At 36.8% G+C, this 22,560-nt stretch overlaps 1 protein-coding gene across 6 annotated transcripts in view; it reads left to right on the top strand.

Moving 5' to 3' along the window:
• MYSM1 (Myb like, SWIRM and MPN domains 1) overlaps window positions 1-21,544 on the top strand; it is a 45,282-nt gene extending 23,738 nt beyond the window's left edge. For 2 of the 6 annotated variants that reach the window (XM_088835332.1, XM_088835330.1), the window contains 12 exons: window positions 202-305; window positions 1,789-1,866; window positions 3,710-3,798; window positions 6,232-6,286; window positions 6,627-6,677; window positions 7,398-7,472; window positions 8,265-8,453; window positions 9,072-9,204; window positions 15,123-15,228; window positions 15,406-15,463; window positions 16,464-16,627; window positions 16,746-18,823. In XM_088835332.1, the coding sequence (XP_088691458.1) occupies window positions 202-305; window positions 1,789-1,866; window positions 3,710-3,798; window positions 6,232-6,286; window positions 6,627-6,677; window positions 7,398-7,472; window positions 8,265-8,453; window positions 9,072-9,204; window positions 15,123-15,228; window positions 15,406-15,463; window positions 16,464-16,627; window positions 16,746-16,752 (1,109 nt within the window). In that variant the 3' untranslated portion in view covers window positions 16,753-18,823. Of the gene's footprint in view, window positions 1-201; window positions 306-1,788; window positions 1,867-3,709; window positions 3,799-6,231; window positions 6,287-6,626; window positions 6,678-7,397; window positions 7,473-8,264; window positions 8,454-9,071; window positions 9,205-15,122; window positions 15,229-15,405; window positions 15,464-16,463; window positions 18,824-18,846 lie in introns of those variants that run through there. The other 4 variants (XM_088835333.1, XM_088835331.1, XM_055401981.2 and 1 more) reach the window with 4 other exon arrangements.
• The last annotated feature ends 1,016 nt before the right edge of the window (window positions 21,545-22,560 follow it).

Genomic DNA, 22,560 nt, shown 5'->3' with positions numbered 1-22,560 from the left:
GATTTCCTTATGAAGACAGCATTACTTTCATGTGAGAACTACCAAGTAGCACATCAAGTAGATGTGTATTGTGGAATAAGATAGAAACACAGATACTTAAAAAAACTTAGAAATTGGCTTATAATTGTAGATGTGTCTTCCTATTGGACATATAATTCTGCCAAATAATAGATTATTTTGTTTTTTTCTGGATTCCAATAGAACAGGCTGTATATAACAGGCCACAACCAGTTGACAAAGTACGAATCAGAGACAGAAAAGACACGGTAGAAGCATACCAACTTGCCCAGCGTCTGCAGTCTATGGTAAGCAGTCCCATGTCTCACTAAATGATAGAGTGTTCTTTGCTTTGTTGAGTAGGGTGTGCTTACTTCTCTTCACCTGTTCAACAAATGGCCATCTAGTAGAAGAAGATGTTTTCTTTCACCCAGGCCATTCACTTTTCTGTTTCCAGTCAGTTTAATGTTAATTTATAGGCAAAAAACAACCCCCCAAAATCTAAAAATCATTCACAAACTTTACACAGAAGCATGATGTTTTGCTTAAAGTGGTCTTAGACTGCTTCATTTTGATATCCGTATCTAACATATCTTTTAAAAACCATACATTTAAGCTCTTTTTTTGGTTTCCATTTTCTTTTTGTTTGCTTAAAATTCTTGCCATAAGATTTAGCTTTTCGGAAGAGCTGTTTAAAATATTTTAGTCTTGTTTAATTCTTGAGGTTAATGAGTTTTATAGGCTTCCATGATTTTACATGGCTCAGTGGTAAAGAATTCACCTGCCATTGCAGGAGCTATGGATTCAATACCTAGGTCAGGAAGACCCCTGGAGAAGGAAATGGCAACCCACTCCAGCATTCTTGCCTGCCCATGGACAGAGAAGCCTGGTGGGCTCCAGTCTGTGAGGTCGCAGAAAAGTCAGACATGATTGAGCAACTAAATGGCAACGAGTTTTACAGTGTTTTACAATGCATGCATCTTATTTTAAAAATAGGTGATCCAACAAGTCTCCCAAAAGGCAGAGTCATGCTGTGGTCTTGTTGGCTTTTACTAATTGTTGCTGTTGTTTAGTTGGTAAGTTGTGTCTGACTCTTCTGCGACCCCATGGACTCTAACCCACCAGGCTTCTCTGTGGGATTTCCCAGGCGGGAATACTGGAGTGGATTGCCATTTCCTTCTCCAGGGCTTTACTAGTAAAATAGGTGAAATTGGTAATAGGTAAGGTAAATAGAAAAGAATAGAAGATGAAAGAGCTGGTTTTTTTACTCAGAGTATTTAGGCTATAAAACATGTCTACCCTAGTTTTTTTGTTTTTGTTTTTTTTTTAAAGAAAGAATGTTTTCATGTACAGTTGCTGGAGTTGGTGCTAGTCCTACATATTTGTAAGCCTGAGATACAATTATTTTGCTTCTAGTTTTCATTATTATACCTCTGGCTGTGTGCTGTTTCTAGTTTTCTACCATGAAGTCATTTTTGTGGTGGTTCTTCTTGGCCCTAAAAAATATTCTTTTCCTACAGTTTTAACTCCCATATGGTGAAAGGAAATGAAAATTAAAGGAGAAATCAGAATAAAATTTCAGAAATCATCACTTACTTATTTTTGAGCCGAATGCTAACTATTGAACATAAATTGATAAAATATAGTCAGGCATTGCTGATAAGGGATTACACTAATTTAATGGAGAAATTGATGTTTAGGAAATTTTCATTTTGGTTTTATGTATTAGTGTGCTGTGATTTCTTCAAGCTAATCTTGTTACCTTTTGCTTTATTTTTAATTTCATAACAGCGCACAAGGAGACGCAGAGTTCGAGACCCTTGGGGAAATTGGTGTGATGCAAAAGATTTGGAAGGGCAGACATTTGAGGTAACTTTGATCCTTTCAGATGACTCAGAAGTAAAAATTGTTTTGTCAGTATACATTTGTGTATCTTTAATGTCACATACTGGAAAAGAGTCTGATGCTAGGAGGGATTGGGGGTAGGAGGAGACGGGGACGGCAGAGAATGAGATGGTTGGATGGCATCACCAACTCGATGGACATGAGTTTGAGTGAACTCCGGGAGTTGGTGACGGACAGGGAGGCCTGGCGTGCTGTGATTCTTGGGGTCGCAAAGAGTTGGACACGACTAAGCAACTGAACTGAACTGAATGTCACATATATTACACTTGTTTTATATGTCTGCATGTGTAGGTCTCTTTTCCATGTTAATTTGTTTGTCTGAAAGTCATCAATAAACAACAAAGAAAAAGATATTGAGGATGCAGTTAACTAGAAGTTTGACTGATTTTCAGGACTTTGATTATCTGTCCCAATATTCTGGTCTTCAGCTCCAGAATATCTGTCAATGTGCCAGGGAGTTGTGCCCTGTTCATTTCAGTAAACAGTTATTGAATGATATTCTGATATACCAATTAAAATGTTGTTCTGAGCATTAGACATAAATTGAATTACAAATATTTAAGTATTATTTCTACTAACAAAAATTATGGTTCTATAAAGAAACAGAGGCAGTGAACTATGTTTGTACATGTGTGCGCACACACACCCCTTCTATGACTATATAATCTGTGAACAACCAGTGCAGTTAAATGGGAAGAATGTATGAATGTGTCCTACTGGCTTTGTTACATTGGGTAACTGTATCGAATCTCGGGGTTTTATTTATAATTCCTTCAAAGGTTGAATTAAATAAAATGTGTGAAGGTCCTAATACTCGGTACTCAGTAAGTCTTGCATATACCAGGTATTCAATAAATGTTAGTTCTCTTCTTTCTCTCTTCCCCATTCCCTGCCCCCAGCCTCACACCTGAGCATTATTCTAGGCACAGCAATTAGTGACACATGATCCCTGCCTTGAAGGAATTTACAGTTCTAGTAGGAAAGATAAAACCTTTGGTGAGTTCCATCAAATTGGTTTCAAGAAATAAAAGATTGACCTAATAGGTATGATCAGGGTAGGTTTCACAGAAGATGTGACGTTTCATCTGTGACTTAAAGGATGAGCAAGAGAATCTCAGAATGTGGAAATGTAGATGAGGGACTCTCGGCTGAAAGAGACGTATAAGTAAAGGTACAGACATGTACCAGACATGGGAAAATACCAGGTATAGTCTGGAAAAGGTATGTAGTTCATATGGGCTGGAGTATAAGACTGATACGTGAGTGTGTGCTTAGTCGCTTCAGTCGTGTTCGACTTTGCGACCCCATGGATGTAGCCTACCAGGCTCCTCTGTCCATGGGTTGCCATGACCTGCTCCAGGGGATCTTCCCAACCCCGGGATCAAACCCATGACTCTCATCTCCTGCACTGGCAGGTGGGTTCTGTACCACTAGTGCAACGTGGGAAACCCAATGAGACTGGTAGTAGATATGAATGAGAGTTATGTTATTTTATTTTATTTCATGTTTATGTAGGATTTACTATGTTAGACACTGATGTCAGTATTTCACAAACATTAATTCATTTAGTCTTCAGAGTAACATTATAGCGTTGTTATTATTATTGTTCCCATTTTAAAGATGAAGAAAGCAAACACAGAAAGCTTCATTAACTTGGCCAGAGTCACCAGCTAGTGTGAGGCAGATTCAGGCATTGTCTCTGCAGAATCTGTGCATGTTAGCTTTTATGCTGTGATGTCTCTATTAAATTCTCCCTTCATTGGTTGATGGATGCTTTGATCAAATGGTGGGGTTTTTTTTTTTTTAGCATCTCTCTGCTGAGGAGTTGGCAAGAAGAAGAGAAGAAGAAAAATGCAAACCTGGCAAACCTTCAAAAGTACCAAGAGCAACAAAAAGGTATAATGTGACATTATGCAAGTGTGATTTTGTTAATGATCATAAATGATTAGAAAATATATGGAAGGAATATCTGATGTTGCAGCATTGTATTGTTCACTTATTAAGTTTAAAAATACTGCTGAAAGTTAAAATTTTTTTTTATTTCACTGATTGTTAATTTGGGAGACCATAAGTAAAAGTTAATTTGTTCGTGTTCAATAAATATAGGATCCAACATATGTTGTGAGGGCCTTGTTTATGACAGGTAGTTATTTAACTCCTTAGACATTATAAACCAGTAACCTCATGAAATGACTAGTTCCCTCTTTGGTTGGTGCTGAATGTTAGTGAGGCTCTTTTTTTTTTTTTTTTAATAATATAAAATATGTAGCTTGTAACATTAAGGGTCACTGTATAAATTAAATGCCTTGATTTTCTAGACCCTCACTTCCTGCAGATGACCCATGAAATAGACTGTAGTTTTGTCCGTGTCCCTTTTAAAACAAGATATCCAGGAACACCTCTTGGTTATTTTTAGTGGAAAGAGCCCTAATACTTAGCAGTTAGATGTTCCTGAGTAAGTTACATAATGCCTTTATAAGGCTTAGGTCCTCATTTATAAAATAATAAGCAAATCATATATATTAACTCATTTAATCCTCATAACAACCCTATGAAGTAGTTAATATAATCATTCCCATTTTATAAATGAGGAAACTGAGAGGCACAGAGAGGTTATATAACTTGCCCATGCTTGTTAATGGTGGTGGTGTGATTTAACCTGGGCATTAAGGCTTAAAATCCTTGCTCCTAACCATTACATTATATATCACCTATCTAAAATTAAAATCAAACTTTAGAATTGTTGTGAGAATAAATTAAATGAGATAAGCTACAGTCATCCATAAACGAGGACTCCTCATTTCATGTCCAGACATTTGATTTTCTGAATCTAAATGTGAAACATACTGTAATTTTCAAGTCATTCTTCCAGGTAGGATCTTTTTGAATTCAGATCCACTTTTTTCATATTAGTCTTTGTAGCTTTGAATCGTCGACATTTCAATAAGCTTGCCTTTCCACCCTTGATCACTGATTAAAATGTTTAACTGAAATAATGTAAACCTCAGACATCATTGTTGAATCAGCTATATATTACCACAATTAACCCAGTTAATCCATTCTTCATCTTATGCAGAAGAATAATCATAACAAATGTCTTGCTTACATTTAATAACTATATTTGAGTCTTTATGCTAGTTTCTAGCATATCATTGTTATCAAAAGTGAAATTTCGGTGTATCTATCATGACTTACATTTTCATGAACCCATTATTCTTAGTCACCTCTTCACTTGCTAACGGCTTGCAAAGCAGTTAAATAACCTTTTCTAGAGTTCTCCTCTGCTTCTTTTTTGGTGTTTTGAAAACAGGCCCAGTAATTGCCTATTCCTAGTCCTCCAGTAATTTTCCATTCTCTACAGTGCCTCCAAAAGGGTTGACAGTGGTTTGGGACGATGGTTCTTCAAAGTGCTCTGGGATGTAAATGCTTTGTTTCTATTTTCTTAACTCTCTTGACCTTTTTTTTTTTTTTTTTGCCATTTTATTTGCGTTGACTAAGCACTTTCTAATTTGAACATCTTCCTCATTCAGCAGACACTTTTTAAATGCCTGCTGTTCTCAGTATTTGGAATACAGTATTCAGCAAAACAAAGTGTCTCATCTCCTAGAACTAAGTCTCTGGTAGGATGGGAACTAAATAGTTCTGTTCTTTTCCAGTTGTTAACATGAACATATTCCTTGTTTATTTGCTTTCTCTAGATGTAGCCTAACAGTTTTTATTTTTCTCAAACCTCAGTTTGTTACTGGTCAAAGCCTTTCTAATATTTCTCTCATATTTATACATGTTTTTGTATCTAGCTTTGGTTAGGTGGCCCTCTTTCCGTCTTTCATACTTCATTTTAAAAGATGAGTTTACCATAGAACTTTGTATATACATTAATTTCTTTAACAGAATCGTTTGTCATTTATTCATTCAGCAAAGATTTACTGAGTGTTTCCTTTATCCTGAACACATTGTACTGACAGAAATGTTTCTGAGAAACGTCTATCTTGAACTTCCTTTCCTATCTTATGTCAGAGTTACGTTTTCATTGAAACCTGCTTTCAGTATAGGACACGTCTGGCCATTTATAATGTTCTCTTTGGGTGTTAAAAGAAATTAAGAACAAAATTACTTTCTCAAAGGTCCTGTTGTTTCTTAAATTTTTCATCAAATCCAAAAGAACAGTGCTTCTTTCCAAAGAGTTATATCATAAATTCTCCTAGTTTATTATTTTTCCACTTGGACAGAATTTAGGTTAGATTATTGGTATACATTTTCAAATTTGTGAATAAATTATGTTATTGAAATTATATTAGGAATGATTTTCTTTTCTTTTTCCTTTTTCAGCTCATTTGATCCCTTCCAACTGATACCTTGTAATTTTTTCAGTGAAGAAAAGCAGGTACTATTCATTCATCACAGAATGACCATAAATAATACCCTCCTCTCTGACATGAAATATTTTTTTTCCATGTGTGCACGGCATGTGTATATGAAAGGTTGGATAAGGCAGGGTACACTAAAGGTCAGATGAGTGATACAGATGGAATGTGAGAAAGAATTTCTCCATGCTAGGGCTTTGAATTATACATATATTTATTTAGAAGTCTGATTTGTGCTGAGCCTTGGTTGGTAGTGAGAACTTGGTGTGATAGATAAAGGAGAAAAGGGTGGACATTCCAGTTAGAAAGAATAAAATCTCTATTTTTATGCTCCCCCATTTTTTTTTTTTTATATTTCAGGAGCCATTTCAGGTGAAAGTAGCTTCAGAAGCACTTTTAATAATGGATTTGGTAAGGATATTATATTGTGTTTACTTAGTTATTCTGATTTCCATTCTTGTGTATTTTTATTGCAGGCATAAGAGAGAGTATGGAAGACGTGTATTTTGGATCTTAACTATCCTCTTTTACAAGGAATCTAAAAATAAGTCTTTTCTTTTGGAGAAAAGCCAAACAATTGCATGTTTCCATATTTTAGAGAAAATAAATTAATGTGAGTTTTTGCAGACTGTTTCTCATCATTAACCCTATTTTAATTTCCTAGTATCCTTGTCTGCTGCCTTCTAGATAACTGCAACAAAGCACAACTCTTATAATTTGGAGGCTCCTTGTTTTGCACTAAACTACTGAGATCTCCAATAGTTGTGTGTGTGTTCATGGTATTTTTCTATAGGAGGACCCAGAGTAGTTTTACTTTGTATCCTTATGATACCTTTCCTGTGTAGGGAGAGCAAAACAGTATCTTCATTTTGTAAGTGTAAAAAATGGCATCTTGGAGTGTTTGAATGTTTGGTTCAGTTTCTCAGCCAGCAGTAAAGATAGGTCTTAAATCCTAAGTCTGTGTATGCTGAGCCTAGCATCTGGTTCCTCTACTGTGTTAATTCATTTTAGAAAAGTATAATTATCACACTTGTAAATGACTCTCCTATGATAAGTGAGATTTGTTCTGGTATTTTGTCAGATGAATTTGGTTTGTATGTTTGGACTAAGTCTATCTTGTATTTCTTTTAGCATGCTCATGTTTCTATGGCAGAAGTGATTGGTCTGTTAGGAGGAAGATATTCAGAAGCTGATAAAATAGTTGAGGTAAGTTTTCTCTTAAAATCTTAAGAATTATTTAGTCTTGCTGCTATACCAAGTGTTTTTATAGATTTCAGTGGATATAATTAACATATAAACTTTATGATATAAATGAGAATATGCAAATATAGAAAGTTATTTGTTCCCTGGGACTTCCCTGGTGACCCAGTGGTTAAGAATCTGCCTTGCAATGCAGGGGATGAAGGTTTGATCCCTTGCCTGAAAATTGAGATCCCGCATGCTGTGGGGCAGCTAAGTCTATGCGCTGCGCCACGCACAGCCACGAAAGAGCCTGTGAGCTAAGACCCAATGCAGCCAAATAAGTAAATATTTTTTTTTTAAGGAGAAAGAAAGTTATGTGTTCCTGGAGGTTACTGAACATTCCATGTATTGATCACCTGTTTCCCTTCTCCACCGAGAAGGAGGGAGCATTGCCAGGCCTTGGTTCCATATTGCCCTCGCCGGTAAAAGCTTCAGCTCCTAAGAGGTCACCTTATAGTTAAAACTTGGTATACATCATTTGCCAGAAATTATCATAAATAATAGGGGTCATTGAATGACTTTTTACAAACATTAATATGGACTGACCAAGACTTCACTTGCCTGAGTAGAAAAGCGGATTTTGAGTTCCTAGCATACAGTCACACTTTTGGAGAGTACTTCATTTGCAAGTTAAAGGCTGCCTGTGATAGAGACAAATAAAAGACTTGGCTTTAAAAAGTTTCTGTTCCTGTATATGAATTCTGTGTAGAATTAACAGGATTTCAGTATAATCATTTAAGGATTAATCCTTTATAGGTCTGTGCAGCAGAACCATGTAACAGTCTGAGTACAGGACTGCAGTGTGAGATGGATCCTGTCTCACAAACACAAGCCTCGGAAACCTTGGCTGTCAGGGGCTATAGTGTTATTGGATGGTATCATTCTCACCCTGCCTTTGACCCTAATCCTTCCTTACGAGATATTGACACTCAAGCGAAATACCAGGTGCGTTTATAGGTCTTTGTGTATATAGTCTGTAAATAATTGCACATTCTCTCCCCTCTCATTGTTTTCTAGTAATTAAATATGCTTAGAAATAACATTTCTAGCAAAGTAATTACAAGCGTAATATATGTATTTTGTTTCATACAGACAAGCCATCACAGTGACGGTGGTAATTCTTCCTTTAAAAATGATGGGCTGACTAGGGCAGAGACTCGGTACAGCTGAAATAGTTGGAAATATCATGTATTCTGCATCTCTGGAAAAAAGTTTTGTTTTATTCTGCAGTTTTATGTTGATATCTGGATGTGTTCACCGTTGGCAACTGATTGTAACTTATTACCATATTGGTAAAGGTTACAGCTGAAGGGTAGTGAATAAAATTTATAAATGTATTCATGGAAAATGTGGATTATGTAGGTCAGGTGATCTTTTCAGGTTGGGTTGGACATATTTTGGCCTGAAAAGTTTAGGGTATGGAATAAATTTAGTTGCTGTTTGGAAGTGAAGTTTCTAACACACCTTTGCATTCCCTTGTCCTCTATTAGGTGTATAAAATGTTGGTATGGATAAATACTGACTTGTAGTTGAACTAATTATACTTTTTTTTTTTAATTGTAGAGTTACTTCTCCAGAGGCGGTGCAAAGTTCATTGGGATGATTGTTAGTCCTTATAATCGAAATAATCCTTTACCTTATTCTCAGATTACCTGCCTGGTTATAAGTGATGAAATTAGCTCAGATGGCTCTTATCGTAAGTTTTCAACAAAAGCAGTTCTACTTGTACTTTCATTTTTTTGAATCTTACAAATCACAGAATTTATACCTAGGCAGAGCAATTTGATGGAAAAGTTTGTGTCCTCAACTAGGGAATCACTGTTCGCATACCATGTGATACATACATATAGTACAGCCACCCTCTTTCCTTTTATGATTTCCTCCTACGTAAAGCCCCTACTGTTACCATGGCCACTGGGCAAAAGCGTTACAATGTGGTGATGACTTATGTCCAGCTAGTGTGTGTCTGAGGTCCTGGAGACACTGCAGGAAGCAAAACAGACAGAACCTCTCTGTTTTCTTGAATGTTTTTTGATAAATGCAGTTTCACTTTCTCTGCAATGGCATTCAAATGAATAAAAAGATAAAAAGAACAGTGACCACCCTACCACAAGCTCTCCATTGACCTCCCAGTTTAGGCTCAGCAATGCTTATTTTTATATCTATCTCAAGAAAGAATTTGTTTGGTTTAGCCCATCATGACTCAGTTCCTTTGGGACTTCTGTCTACTGCTGTTCCAATCAGCTCTGGCTGGATAGGGAATTAGACTAAGAAAAGTAGGGATGTTTAAGATGGGAATGCAGATAGAAGTGAAAGAGGGAATAATTAACATCTCTAGGATATTTTCTTTTCATCCTGATACCAATGCTCTGGTTGACTGTGCTGCCTGGATGCTGTCACTCTGCATTATATTCTTTCCCGTTCGCTCATGAGCCCCTTGAAGGTAGATACTATATTGTCCTCATTTTTCTCCTCTCAGTTTCTAGCCCAGCACATGGTGTAATGTAGATTTAACAAATTAATTTCTTCATTCTTAATAATGTCACTCAGATGCCTTCTCTCTGGTAAAGACCCCAGCACCACTACCCTCCATCTCATTTACTATTAGTTTCTGTTCTTTGTGCACCTGCAACACTTGTTTCCTGCCTTCATGGTTATTTTCATCTTTTAATATAATTTATTTAACCTGTCTCACTAAACTGTGAGCCCCAAAGAGCAGGAACTACATCTTTGTATCTGCTGTAGCACCTGATCACTTGCCTTACATGTAAGCAGTGGTCAGTGCTCTATATAGTTTTATTGAATGAGTAATAGTGACATTAACTTTTTCCAAAATGCCCATTTTGAACATAGCACACACACACACACACACATACTTGTATATATGTGTGTATATATATATCATTCTTTACCCCAGTATAATTTTACAAAAAGTTACAAAAGGAAGAATCACAGTAAATTGTTCTCAGTTTAAATCATGTCTTAATATCACATACTGCTAGATTTTTGCAGTGAACCTCTACTGTGCTGTCTAATACATTCACCTGTGGCTACATATGATGGCTTAAATTAATTAAAATTAAATGAAATTTAAAATTTAGTTCATAGAATCCTACTTCTGGTCAAAATGAAGTAACAAGGACCTGTCTGATACAACCGAAAAACTGGACAAAAGATAGAAAACAGTGGTATTTATAACATCAAGCAGCGAAGGATATGATTGCTGAGAGATGGGAAGCATAAAAGCAAGCCCAAGTTACCCTGGCTTACTAACTTAAAAGAACTTCCAGGTATGGCACAAGGAGGAGAAACCCACCCAGAGTCTAGCTGACTCTGAGTTGACATGATGGAGATAAGACCAGGGAGACCAGGGCAACTGGGTTTGCAGAACAGAGTACCAGAGAGCAGAATGCCAACCAGAAAACTCCAGAGATGCGTAGAAGGTTCAGATTTCTTATTTAGCAGGATACAGACCAAAGCATGTATGCGAAGAAACTACCCCAAATGAGAAGGAATCACCCAGAAGATTAGCAGGCCCAGTGCTGGAGGCTCACATAAGCTATTGTCAGACAGCACACAAGTATCCATGTAAACATCACTGCAAAAAGTTCTCTTGAGTAGAGCTGCCTCTTCCATTATTAACACTGCTTATTAGGTCTTAATCCTTGGTCCTTTGCTCCTCTTGGAAACCTTCTGGTTCAAGAATTAATTAAAATTTCTCACAAGCCATGAGATACCTTGTATTACAGTACTTTGAATTGGGTGCTTGACATATTTATTTGTTTGTTCATTTATTCATTAATTTATGTCTAATGGCGAATCATTTTCTCTACTTGTAATAGGCAGGAAGTATACTTAGTGATTAGTTTTATTCTGACACTTAAGTGGATAAAAATAATCAGTGCATATAACTGAATCATTTTGCTGTATACTTGAAAATAGCATATTATGAATTATTTATACCTCAATTTTAAAAAATAATAAGCCTATCAAAAGTAATCAGTACAAAAGGAAATTTTTACTGGTTTAGTGCCTTTTCCTAACTTATAAAATACTCATTAACAAATAGAGATTTATAATATATGTGTGTGTGTATTTTCTTTTTTATGAGCACAGACTGAAATGCGTTTATTTATTACCTCTAGTTTAGTCTCGTTTTTTACTTCCATTAAGAATAGGAGTTGCTTACCTGGATTCAGATCCCAGCTCTGACGTGCTTTTGTTACTTAATATCGCTCATTCTTTGCCACATCTGTAAAATGAAAAAAAATTATTACCTTGCTTATGGGGCATTGTAGAGACTGTCAGTAATGCATGTAAGTGCTTAGTAAATAATAGGTCTAAAGTAGGTAGTTACAATTATAGCTATCCCTGTGCTTACTTGGTAATCAAAACATATCAAGTAAATGATTGTTATCACAAAAGGAGTTTGTGTAGTAGCTTATGTACTATAATGTGTCACTCTTCTTAAGTTCTTGGAGGGGGAAAACGAAATGGAAGAGAATTGAGAAATGAAAAAAATCAGCTATCATCATGCTGTATGTTCCCTTCTCTCCTTCCATACTCCTGAAAAAAAAAATGGGGAGAAAAGCCTTTTTAGAGCATATTGACAAACTGTGTTTGCATTGTATGGAAGTATAGTTATGATTCTTTTTTCTCCCCTAGTACCTTCTGATTTGCTGGCATTTTATTTACTTGAAAAGCTTTATGATGGCAAAAATGCAAGTTGAGAGGCAGTATGATGTAAAGGTTAAGAACATAAGCTTGAGCCAAACTGCCTGACTTCAAATCCTGGCTCTGCCTCTTGCTAGTTATGTATTAGTAAGTCCAAGAACAGATTATTTAATATGGCCTCTCTGTGGCTCAGTGTCATCAAAAGAAAGGGAATAATACTGGTAGCTAGTTCACGTGGTGTTGGTGTTGGTCGCTCAGTCACGTCCGACTTTTGCAGTCCCATTGACTGTAGCTCCTCTGCCCATGGAGTCTGCAGACAAGAATGCTGGAGTGGGTTGCCATTCCCTTCTCCAGGCTAGTTCATGTAAGTGGCCTTTATTGTTATTCAGTCGCTAAGTCAAGTTTGGCTCTTTGTGACCGTATGAACTGTAGCACACCAGGCTCCTCTGTCCTCCATTGTCTCTCAGAGTTTGCTCAAATTCTTGTCCATTGAGTCAGTAATGCTATCTAACCTTCTCATGCTCTGCCACTCCCTTCTCCTATTGCCTTCAGTCTTTCCCAGCATCAGGGTCTTTTCCAATGACTCAGCTCTTCGTATCAGGTGGCCAGAGAATTGAAGCTTCACCTTCAGCTCAGTCCTTCCAATGAATATTCAGGACTTACTTCCTTTACGCTTGACTGGTTGGATCTCCTTGCAGTCCAAGGGACTCTCAATAGTCTCCTCCAGCACCACAATTTGAAGGCATCAGTTATTTGGTGCTTAGCCTTCTTTATGGTCCTGCTCTCATTTCCCTACATGACTACTGGAAAAACCATAGCTTTGACTAGATGGACCTCTGTTGGCAAAGTGATGTCTCTGCTTTTGAATACGCTGTCTAGGTTTGTCATAGCTTTCCTTCCAAGGAGCAGGCATCCTCTGGTTTCATGGCTGCAGTCACCATTTGCAGTGATTTGGGAGCCCAAGAAAAGGAAATCTGTTACTGCTTTCACTTTTCCCTCTTCTATTTGCCATGAAGTAATGGGACCAAATGCCATGATTTTCGTTTGAATGTCGGGTTTAAAGCCAGCTTTTTCACTCACCTCTTTCACCTTCATCAAGAGGCTTTTTAGTTCCTCTTCACTTTCTGGCATTAGTATGGTATCATCTGCATATCTGAGGTTGTTGAAATTTTTCCCGGCAGTCTTGATTCCAGCTTGTGATTTATCCTGCCCAGGATTTTGCATGATATACTCTGCATATAAATAAAATAAGCAGGGTGACAGTATTCAGCCTTGTCATACTCCTTTTCCAGTTTGCAACCAGTCTGTTGTTCCATGTCCAGTTTTAACTGTTCCTTGGAGAAGGAAATGGCAACCCACTCCAGTATTCTTGCCTGGAAAGTCCCATGGACTTAGGACCTTGGTAGGCTACAGTCCACGGGGTCGCAAAGAGTTGGACACGACTGAGCGACTTCACTTTCCTGACCCACATAAAAGTTTCTCTGGAGGCAGGTTGGGTGGTCTGGTAATCCCATTTCTTTAAGAATTTTCCACAATTTGTTGTGATCGACACAGTCAAAGACTTTAGTGTAGTCATTGAAGCAGAAGTAGATGTTTTTCTGGAACTCCCTTGCTTTCTCCATGATCCAGTGCATGTTGACAATTTGATCTCTTGTTCTCTGCCTCTTTGAAACCCAGTTTATATATCTGGAAGTTCTTGGTTTGCATACTGCTAAAGTCTAGCTTGAAGGATTTTGAGCATAACCTTGCTAGCATGTGAAATGGGCACAATTGTACAGTAGTTTAAACATTCTTTGACATTGCCTTTCTTTGGGATTGGAATGAAAACTGACCTTTTCTAGTCCTGTAGCCACTGCTGTGTAAGTGGCCTTACATCCATACAAAATCCATACAAAAGTCCCCTCTAGGGACTTTTCTGGTGGTCCAGTGGCTGGGACTCCATGCTCCCAATGCAGGGGGCTCAGTTCCAATCCTTTGTCAGGGAACTGCATCCTGGATGCCATAGCTAAAACCCAGTACACCCAAATTAATTAATTAAAGAAAAATACCTTTATATAAAGACTGGCACATAGTAAGCATTATACTAGTGTTACTATTATTATTATTGTTTTGCCCTTTGGTAATGAATCACCTGAGCTTTAAGTATACCACAAATGTAACTATATGAGGATTTTGAAGGATATATGAGAAATTTCTAAGTAGGCTCATCTTTTGGTATTTTTGCCTTTCTAACTTATGTAAGTGATATCTACCCTTTGGACTTGTTTCCTCCAGAATTTATTGTGACTTAAGTGTAGTTACTGCCTCTGCAGAATTAAATCTAGTCCCTCCCTGCCTAGTCTTAGGTGTCAGCACACAGAGGGAGGTGGAATGAATGTAGGCTCAGAAGTCAGGCAAGACTGCTGGAGTGTGAAATCCAAGCTGTTCGCTTTACTAGCGGAAACAGCTATTTCAACCCGTCTCAGCCTCAGTTTTATGTGTTAAATAGGAATAATGCTACCTATCTTATAGCACTGTGTTGATAACCTGTGTTTTAAAAAAAGTCATTGGGATGGAACATAGCTTGGTTTGCCTAGGTCAATCCCTGTTTAAACCTATTGTTCTGGCAAGTATATATAAGTGCCCGCTTTCACTCCAGAAGCCTCTTGGTTTGGATGATGATTTATATGATCATCTTACCTGTCACAGTTCCTTGCATAGAATTGTCATACAAGTGGCACTGTTACTTTTCTTTATTAATTGCTTGGCATTAATAGGCTTGATGGACCAAGTTCATCCAGGCAATGCGTAATTAATGAATGCCTCCTATGTTTAAAGTGCTGCTTAGCTGGTCTGCCAAGTTGCAGTTGTGAAAACACTGATGGGAATTGTAAGAAATTAAAAGGAGATTCGAGATTCAAGAAATAGTTGGTAAAAATGTACTTCTTTATGCTTTTCTAGGTTTACCTTATAAATTTGAAGTACAACAGATGTTAGAAGAACCTCGGTGGGAGTTAGTGTTTGAAAAGACAAGATGGATAATAGAAAAATACAGGTTATCCCAGAGGTACGTGCTATGGTTTGAGAGGGTTGCACATCTGCAGTGTTCTCATTAAATTATGTTTTAGGGAAAACCCAAGTTAAATATAAAATTGTGATGTATTGCATCAGTGATAGTTTATTACAAAACTAATGTGTTTATAGTATTTGTTTCATTGGTTTGTTTTCATATTTCTTCCAACAGCAGTGTCCCTATGGATAAAATCTTTCGCCGAGATTCTGACCTGACTTGTTTGCAGAAAGTAAGCTTCCTTCAGTTTAATTGGTTTCATTGTTCATAGATTCTAAAGCTATTCATCTTGATGTGTTTTCCCATGATGCCTGATGCTTTGTGGATACATTTTCTGTGTGTTTCTTCTATTGCTTTTTCCTTTCTAAAATTAATTTCTAGGAGATAATTAGTAATGTGTTTTGTTGCCCACGCTTGCATATAGAAATAATATTGTTTTAGAACAAAATTTGTCAATGTTGTCTGATTATTATTGTACACAATGGAGAACATTTTTCTTATTTTATTAAATTCAAAAGCACCATGTTTCCATTTTGCTTTAACAGTTGATCATTTTTAAAAGTGGTAGTATAAATCTAACAAATTTAAATGGTCATTTCACTTAACTTCTGGTAGAAAATAAGAGTCTTGAATTATTTTATTTCACTTCTAGTTTTGTTTCTATGAGTGTATTGAGAGATTGGCAAGATTGGTCTTTCTTCTTTTCTTTTGGTAACAGTTTGGAAATAGAAAATTTTAACTTATTAAGTTTCTTCTTTAATATTTTTTACCCCCTCCTATTATAGTCACTTTCTCTTTGTTACATTGGAAGATTAATATACACATTTCCCAGGAACTAGCATCCTATATTTGAAATGGTAGAATCTTGTATTTTAATGTACATAGATTTTTATCCCATAGGATTCTTTGCTTTGTAAATAAAACTACTTAAAGCAAATCCAAAAGTTTGTAGAAAGCATGATACATACAGTCTCAAGTTTCTCTCCTTATATAAAATCAGAAGGAACTAACCTAAACATTCCTCAACAATGGTTTCCTAAACTTCAGCTGTACGATTATTAAACACAAATTTATCCTCAACCTCCTTTAAGGAGAGTGTTTCTAATTTAAGCACTAGAATTTTTCTAAGTTAAGCACTATAAAATAGATTTGGAAAAGGATAAAATGATAGTAATGCAAACCCTCTTCTTATACTTTTATGTGTTTAAATATAAAACTTTTCTTTCAACTAGCTTTTGGAGTGTCTGAGGAAAACTCTGAGCAAAGTGACCAATTGCTTCATTGCTGAAGAATTCTTGACTCAAATAGAAAATTTATTCCTTTCCAGTTACCAAAGCAAGCCAGAGAATGGAGTGGCTGAAGAGAACTGTACTGTGGGGCAAAAGGAATTGTTAATGTAATTATCTTAAAGTAAGATATTTTAATCTTGACACAGTAGATCCTACTTTCAGAGTTATAACCTTGAAATTATTGTTTAACCGTGGTACAGCTTTGATTTTTTTTTTTTTTGCTAGTTCATGAAATCCAAACTTCTCCATGTATACCATGTGGCAAGAAAGAGAGCTGGACTTGTTTTCATATGTGGTACTCAGAGTGTTGTGTGAAGTGGGGTCGGCCTGCATGCTCAGTCCTCCACGGCCAGTCAGGGCGTGAACTGGAGGGCAGCCTCCCTGCTGTCTTCAGGTTTATAAATGGATTGTGTCTTGAATTTTTGCTTCCCCTGAGCTAGTCGTTCCAGTTTTGCTGTCTCATGTCTCATTGGGAGCAGCTCCATTCTCTTCATGTGTTTTGTGAGGCTTGTTTATGGTTGCAGATGAGATACGGGTGGGTGGTCACTGAAGTAATGAACATGATTGAGAACTGCTGGTTTAATGAATCTAACAACATGCTCTACAAGGCCAGGGGAGGCCTGGGGAAGAGACCTAAAGGAGAGAATCAAATTACCAGCTTTTTAATTACAGATATTTGCTTCCATTTTACTTTATAACTGTACTGCTATAGGATATGCCATTTTATCAGCTGTAACATTTTGTCAGGTTTTCAGATACATAATATAAGTAGCTTCAACTATAGGTGCCACTTACACTAGTGTTTGTGATAAAACTCAGTTAACTAGAACACAGGTAATCGTAACCCTTAAACTAGATTTTTCATTTTTCCTCCTACTACCTGCTATGAGGAGAAAGAGGCAAATTACAATAAAGCTTAAATAAATCAGATTTGATTTTAAAAATAAAAAATCCTTCCAGGACATATTATGTATTCAGCCCAGTTTTGTATACTTGCTGAATCCAGAACAGGGGTCAGTGGGCCTTTTATGTAAAGGGGCAGTTAATAACTTAGACTTGGCAGACTATATACCATCTCTGTTAATCATTCTTCTTTATATTTTTTTAACAACTCTTTCAAAATGTAAAACCATTTTTAATTCATGAGCTTCACAAAAGATAGGTTGCTAGCTGTTGTCTTCCAAACCTTGCTCCAGAGGATTACAAATATTTAGAATTTATTTTCAAGTGCATGAGCCTGAGCCACTGAAAGGTCTTGAATCATCTTCATCAGTGTTATTGCATCTAATCTGGGTGTGAGTCTGTAATTTTACCTTTTTTTGGTTTAATGAATATCCAAGGAAAATAAGTCAGTGTTGGAAGGAGCAGTGAGCCAGTTTTAGATGATCTGGGTCTTGACTCAGTCTTGTGAATTGGGGGAATATAGTCTACCTTCTCTGGGCCAAAATTCATGTGTAACTGAGGTCTAAATTATCTTCCCTGCATCCTACAAGGTCTAAAATTGTGTGATTCATTCTAATCATTGGACTTATTCATCTGGAGCTTATATTTTGAGATGGTACAGTTCCAAAATTAATTTTAAATGTTTTTTAAGGTAAGTGGTAGTATTTTCCATTTTTCTCTATACATTTAGGATAAACTGAAACATAACATACAAAGCAGTTACTTTGGGGACCAGGGATATTAGAACTGTAGGCCAAAAATAGAAAACCTGAGTTCTTACCCTAATTCTCTTACCAACTTTGTTGTGTGACAATCACATAACCTTCTGGACCTCAGGCTCCCACCTGTAATTCAAGGGCAGAAAGTGTGCTTCTGTAAAAGGTAGTGGTTCATTCCTTTGTACTCTTCCTTCTGATATGTTTTCTTCGTTATACCGCAGGAACAGATCCTAGAAAGTGGCATTAATTAGCTTTCTTAATTGACATTTCCCTGTTATATTGATGAATGGGGGTTGGAAAATAGTGAAAATTAAGAATTCTGTTCTCAGTCTGGGTCCTCTGCATGCTTGTGGGTTACTACATTTAGTAACCTAAGCCTTACTATTAGGAACTCAAACATGGTACTGTTCAGAGTTTCATGCTTTGAAAGCACAGTTTTTATAAGTAATACTTAAACTGACTTTTTTTCTGATGATAGAGTACATTTATCTTTTTAGAAGATAATTTTAAAAAAACAGAAACCATAGTTAACATTGTAGTATAAACCTTTCATTTTTTTTTTTAACATCATGTAATTTTGATTACAGTCTGTGATATTTTCCTTCCCGCCTCCCTCATTCATTCCTTTATATTTTTCTTATGATAGTCTTAAAACATTTTTGCAGCCCTCGGTGCCCACATTCCTATCACTGCCAACTTTGGCCTGCTGAGGGCAGTAGGAGTCAAGCCTTGAGAAGCACAGGAAGTCTCGGACTGAGTGGCAGTGTGGAAGTTTAAGAGGCAGGGTCTCAGAGGGAAACCTACCTCTTGCAATGTTTACAGAGTGGAGTTAGGACTTGAAAACATCAGAATCTCTTCATCCTGATTTGGTCCGTCCTTTTGTGCAATGACAATAAAATAATGAGCTTAGTTTTGTTTTGGTTTATTTTTTTTCTTTTTCCAGCTTGCCTATTGTAAGTTGACATTACAATTACTTCACTAGTATTAGCTCTGTTTTACAGTCTCATCCCAAAGTAATATTCAAAAAAAGAAAAATCAGTGGAATAAGATCCACAAGATCAGAGGCTGTCCCCTGTGTAATTTCAACCTTGGGCCATTGGCCCTCAGTGCTGCATTATAACTTTCATGGGCCTTAGACACTTTTGCCTTGTTGACCCTCTTCTTCCACAAAAAAAACTACTAAAAATTAATGTTACAACTTCATTTGAATAAAATGAATTTAATATTGTATATGTATACATCCTTCCATCTGAAAGTGTTTTTTGTGTTATAAATTTAAAAGAAAACATTTGGGAGGGCCTCTGCTGCTGCTGCTAAGTCACTTCAGTCGTGTCCGACTCTGTGTGACCCCATAGACGGAAGCCCACCAGGCTCCCCTGTCCCTGGGATTCTCCAGGCAGGAACACCGGAGTGGGCTGCCATTTCCTTCTCCAATGTGTGAAAGTGAATGTATTATAAACATGAGACCTGGTGCCTAATAGCTCAGTTGGCCCTGCCTATAAAGTTACCCCTCCCCTATAAACTGACCTCACAAACCCTAGCAGAGCTTTGCCACACAGCCAAAAACACTGCAGTTCCTGTGGCTTTAGATCCATAGACGTGAACTTTGGTCTTTACTGACTCCACCAACATTCAGGACTTAGTTGGAACCATTCATCCCCCAAAGAAAGAGGGGCTGCAGTGGCTAATTTTAGTTTTCAGGTGGATATTTTGTTCTGATTCTTAATACGAGCCACGGCTCCTGCCACCTTTTCTTCCTGTGTTTCCCTCAAGCTCTCTTTTTTCATCACCACTCCCTCACTTGTCACCTGTTGGTGTGTAGGTAGGAGATCCTTCATTGTCATGTGTTGAGAGCAAGGCCTGAAGAATAGAGTTGAACAGAAGCATTCTTGTTTCCCAGAAGCTGACTAATGCTGCCCCAGCCTTCTCTCCGTAACTTTCCTCCCCCCACAGGAGTGGGGCAAGGGCTGTGATGTGCAGATTGTTTGGGCAGCGAGGAGACTGTGGCCCCGGCATGCCGCCCTGAGTGGGCTTCCTGCCCTTCAGTGTGCCTTCTGCCTGTTTCTCTTGCTGGGTCCTTGTAAACTGAGCTGGAGGACCTGGAGAAACTGATGCAGGCAGAAGGCCCTAGGACTGATGCTCTGTTCTATCCCTCCACCACCTGGAAGGTAACTACCATCTCAGGACACACCCAGTTGGTGTTACCTATACTCTTCTCTACCCAGAGCTAGAGGCTAAATCTAGAGTCACACATTATGACATTTAGGAAAACTTACTTCACACAAGCACAAAGATAAAAAGACATACATTTGTGTCATCATCTGTTCATTTAACAAAGAAATGTGATCATTTCCAGTTTACAGTAGTTTAATAGCTTTCTTACAAGTTAATATCATCTTTTGCAATATTTCCAGAAAACCACTGTGGAGAATAATGTAATATGCTTTAGCGTAATTCCTTACCTTTTCTTAAGTGGTTTTAAGCATGCTGTTCCCCCAAACTCTGTTTTTTCATTTAACCTATAATTTGGGCTTTCTGGTATTTTCTAAATCTTTTCTTTTAAGCTTCCTTAAATCCTTTCTAGAGCAAGGCAAAGAGTATGTTATCCCAGCTAAGTCAGGAGAAAGTCAGATATCCCAGAGAAGTTGTGATTATGCCAGGGGCTCTATACCAAACTAAATTTAAGAAGGTAAAATTAATTCATGATATGTGGGTTGTTTTATTCCTTTGACTATATTTATGAATATATTCATAAGAACTCTTAATTTCTGCCAAAAAAAAAAGCCTGATCTGCCATCTTTGAGGTTTCCTGGAGTACTGTCTTAGGAATTAAGAAGTATGTTAAGTATGATCTTATAGTTTGTATTCCTGTTTTATAGGTTACTACAGAACATTTGTTTCATGTGAATTATAAAGTAATATTTAGATTATAGCATGATTTAAATAGATGGGTCATATATATCTTTAAATTTATGGATCAGATGTATAAATTGTGTATTATGTACAAGTTTACCATGATTAGTGATAAGCCTGTTGCTGTTGTTTTTTCCAAATGTTACTAATATCAGTGTTTATGGAATTTCTTTTATTAGTTTGAATCTTGGAATGTTCTGTACTAAAATATAATTTAAACCATTTTGTACATTTAAATATGATGCCATGCTGTGTATATCTGTATTAAAGTATATTGTAAATATTAATGTTTGTACAATTATGAAAGCTTTTCCTCAAAATAAGTGAATTCTTCTCCTTGTACTTAAATTGTGACATAAAATAACTGGTTTTAAACTTTGGGGTTTTATCTTATAAAAATTTAAGGGAAACATTCTAAAGATTCTATATAAATAAAATTTTGAGAATAAAGTGGTGAATCATTTCGTCTCTGTCTAAATTATTAGCAGCATACACACTGATTACAAACAATGCCCCCATTAATTCAGCAAATATTTGTTGAGCATTTTAGGGACACAAAGGTGAATAAGGTCTTGGTTCCTTTCCACAAGAATCCTACTGCCTAATCCTACCACCTGATAAATGAGAAACATATAGAACCTGACATAGGTAGGTAAGACACTAAGATGAAAATTGGAACTGATTATAAATGCCTGTAAGACTTCAAGGGTAAGAGGTGTGTAGATAAATGAGAATTCTTTAGAATGTAAGCAATGAGATTGGTTGCCTGGAAGAGATCACCTTTAAACCTTAATGATATTTGGGGAAGATGTCCCAGGTAGAAGATGTTTCAGAGATAAGTGACCTTGGAGCATAGACATGGAGGTAAAGAACAAGAGAGTTAGAGAATGATGAGTCTTGGGTTTAAGAGAAAAGTCTCACTGCCGCATTAACTCATTAACTAGTCCTTAACTTCCCAGTTCTTACTTTCTGCAAAACCTATCAATTTGAAAAACTGAACAGGGTCAGACTTGTGTATATTCAGTACATACACATCTTCAATGTCTGTCCTTTTATTGAGGACTTCTTTCCATCTCAGCACATAAACATCTCATTCTTTGCAAGCAGTGCATAGCACTCTGTCGTACAAGTGCCATTATCAGATTTGAACTGATGAACTTCAGATGTTCCCATTTTTCTATGAAAAGTTATTTTTGTTTGCACACTTCTAAAACTTCTCTGAATAGATTCCTAGATACTTCACTGCTAGATGAAGATCTGTGTACCCTTTATATTTTGTTAGTAATAGAAAATTTTCAATTTCTACAAGTGAAATTTTCTCATAGTAGTACAGTTCATTATCTTGTTTACAGAACCAATTTGAATTCAGGCTCCTAAATGAAAATAATTTAGGTGGCAAAGTATAATCTTAGGAGTTCTAATTCCATGAGGCATTCATTTCATCGGACTTTCATTCCTGTGTACAG

This window comes from Moschus berezovskii, chromosome 4, assembly GCF_049115385.1.
Source record: "Moschus berezovskii isolate FMDL1 chromosome 4, NW_MosBer_1.0, whole genome shotgun sequence".
Taxonomy (NCBI): Eukaryota; Metazoa; Chordata; class Mammalia; order Artiodactyla; family Moschidae; genus Moschus; species Moschus berezovskii.
Note: the sequence above shows the minus strand (reverse complement) of the source record. Positions and strands in the feature narration are given on the sequence as shown.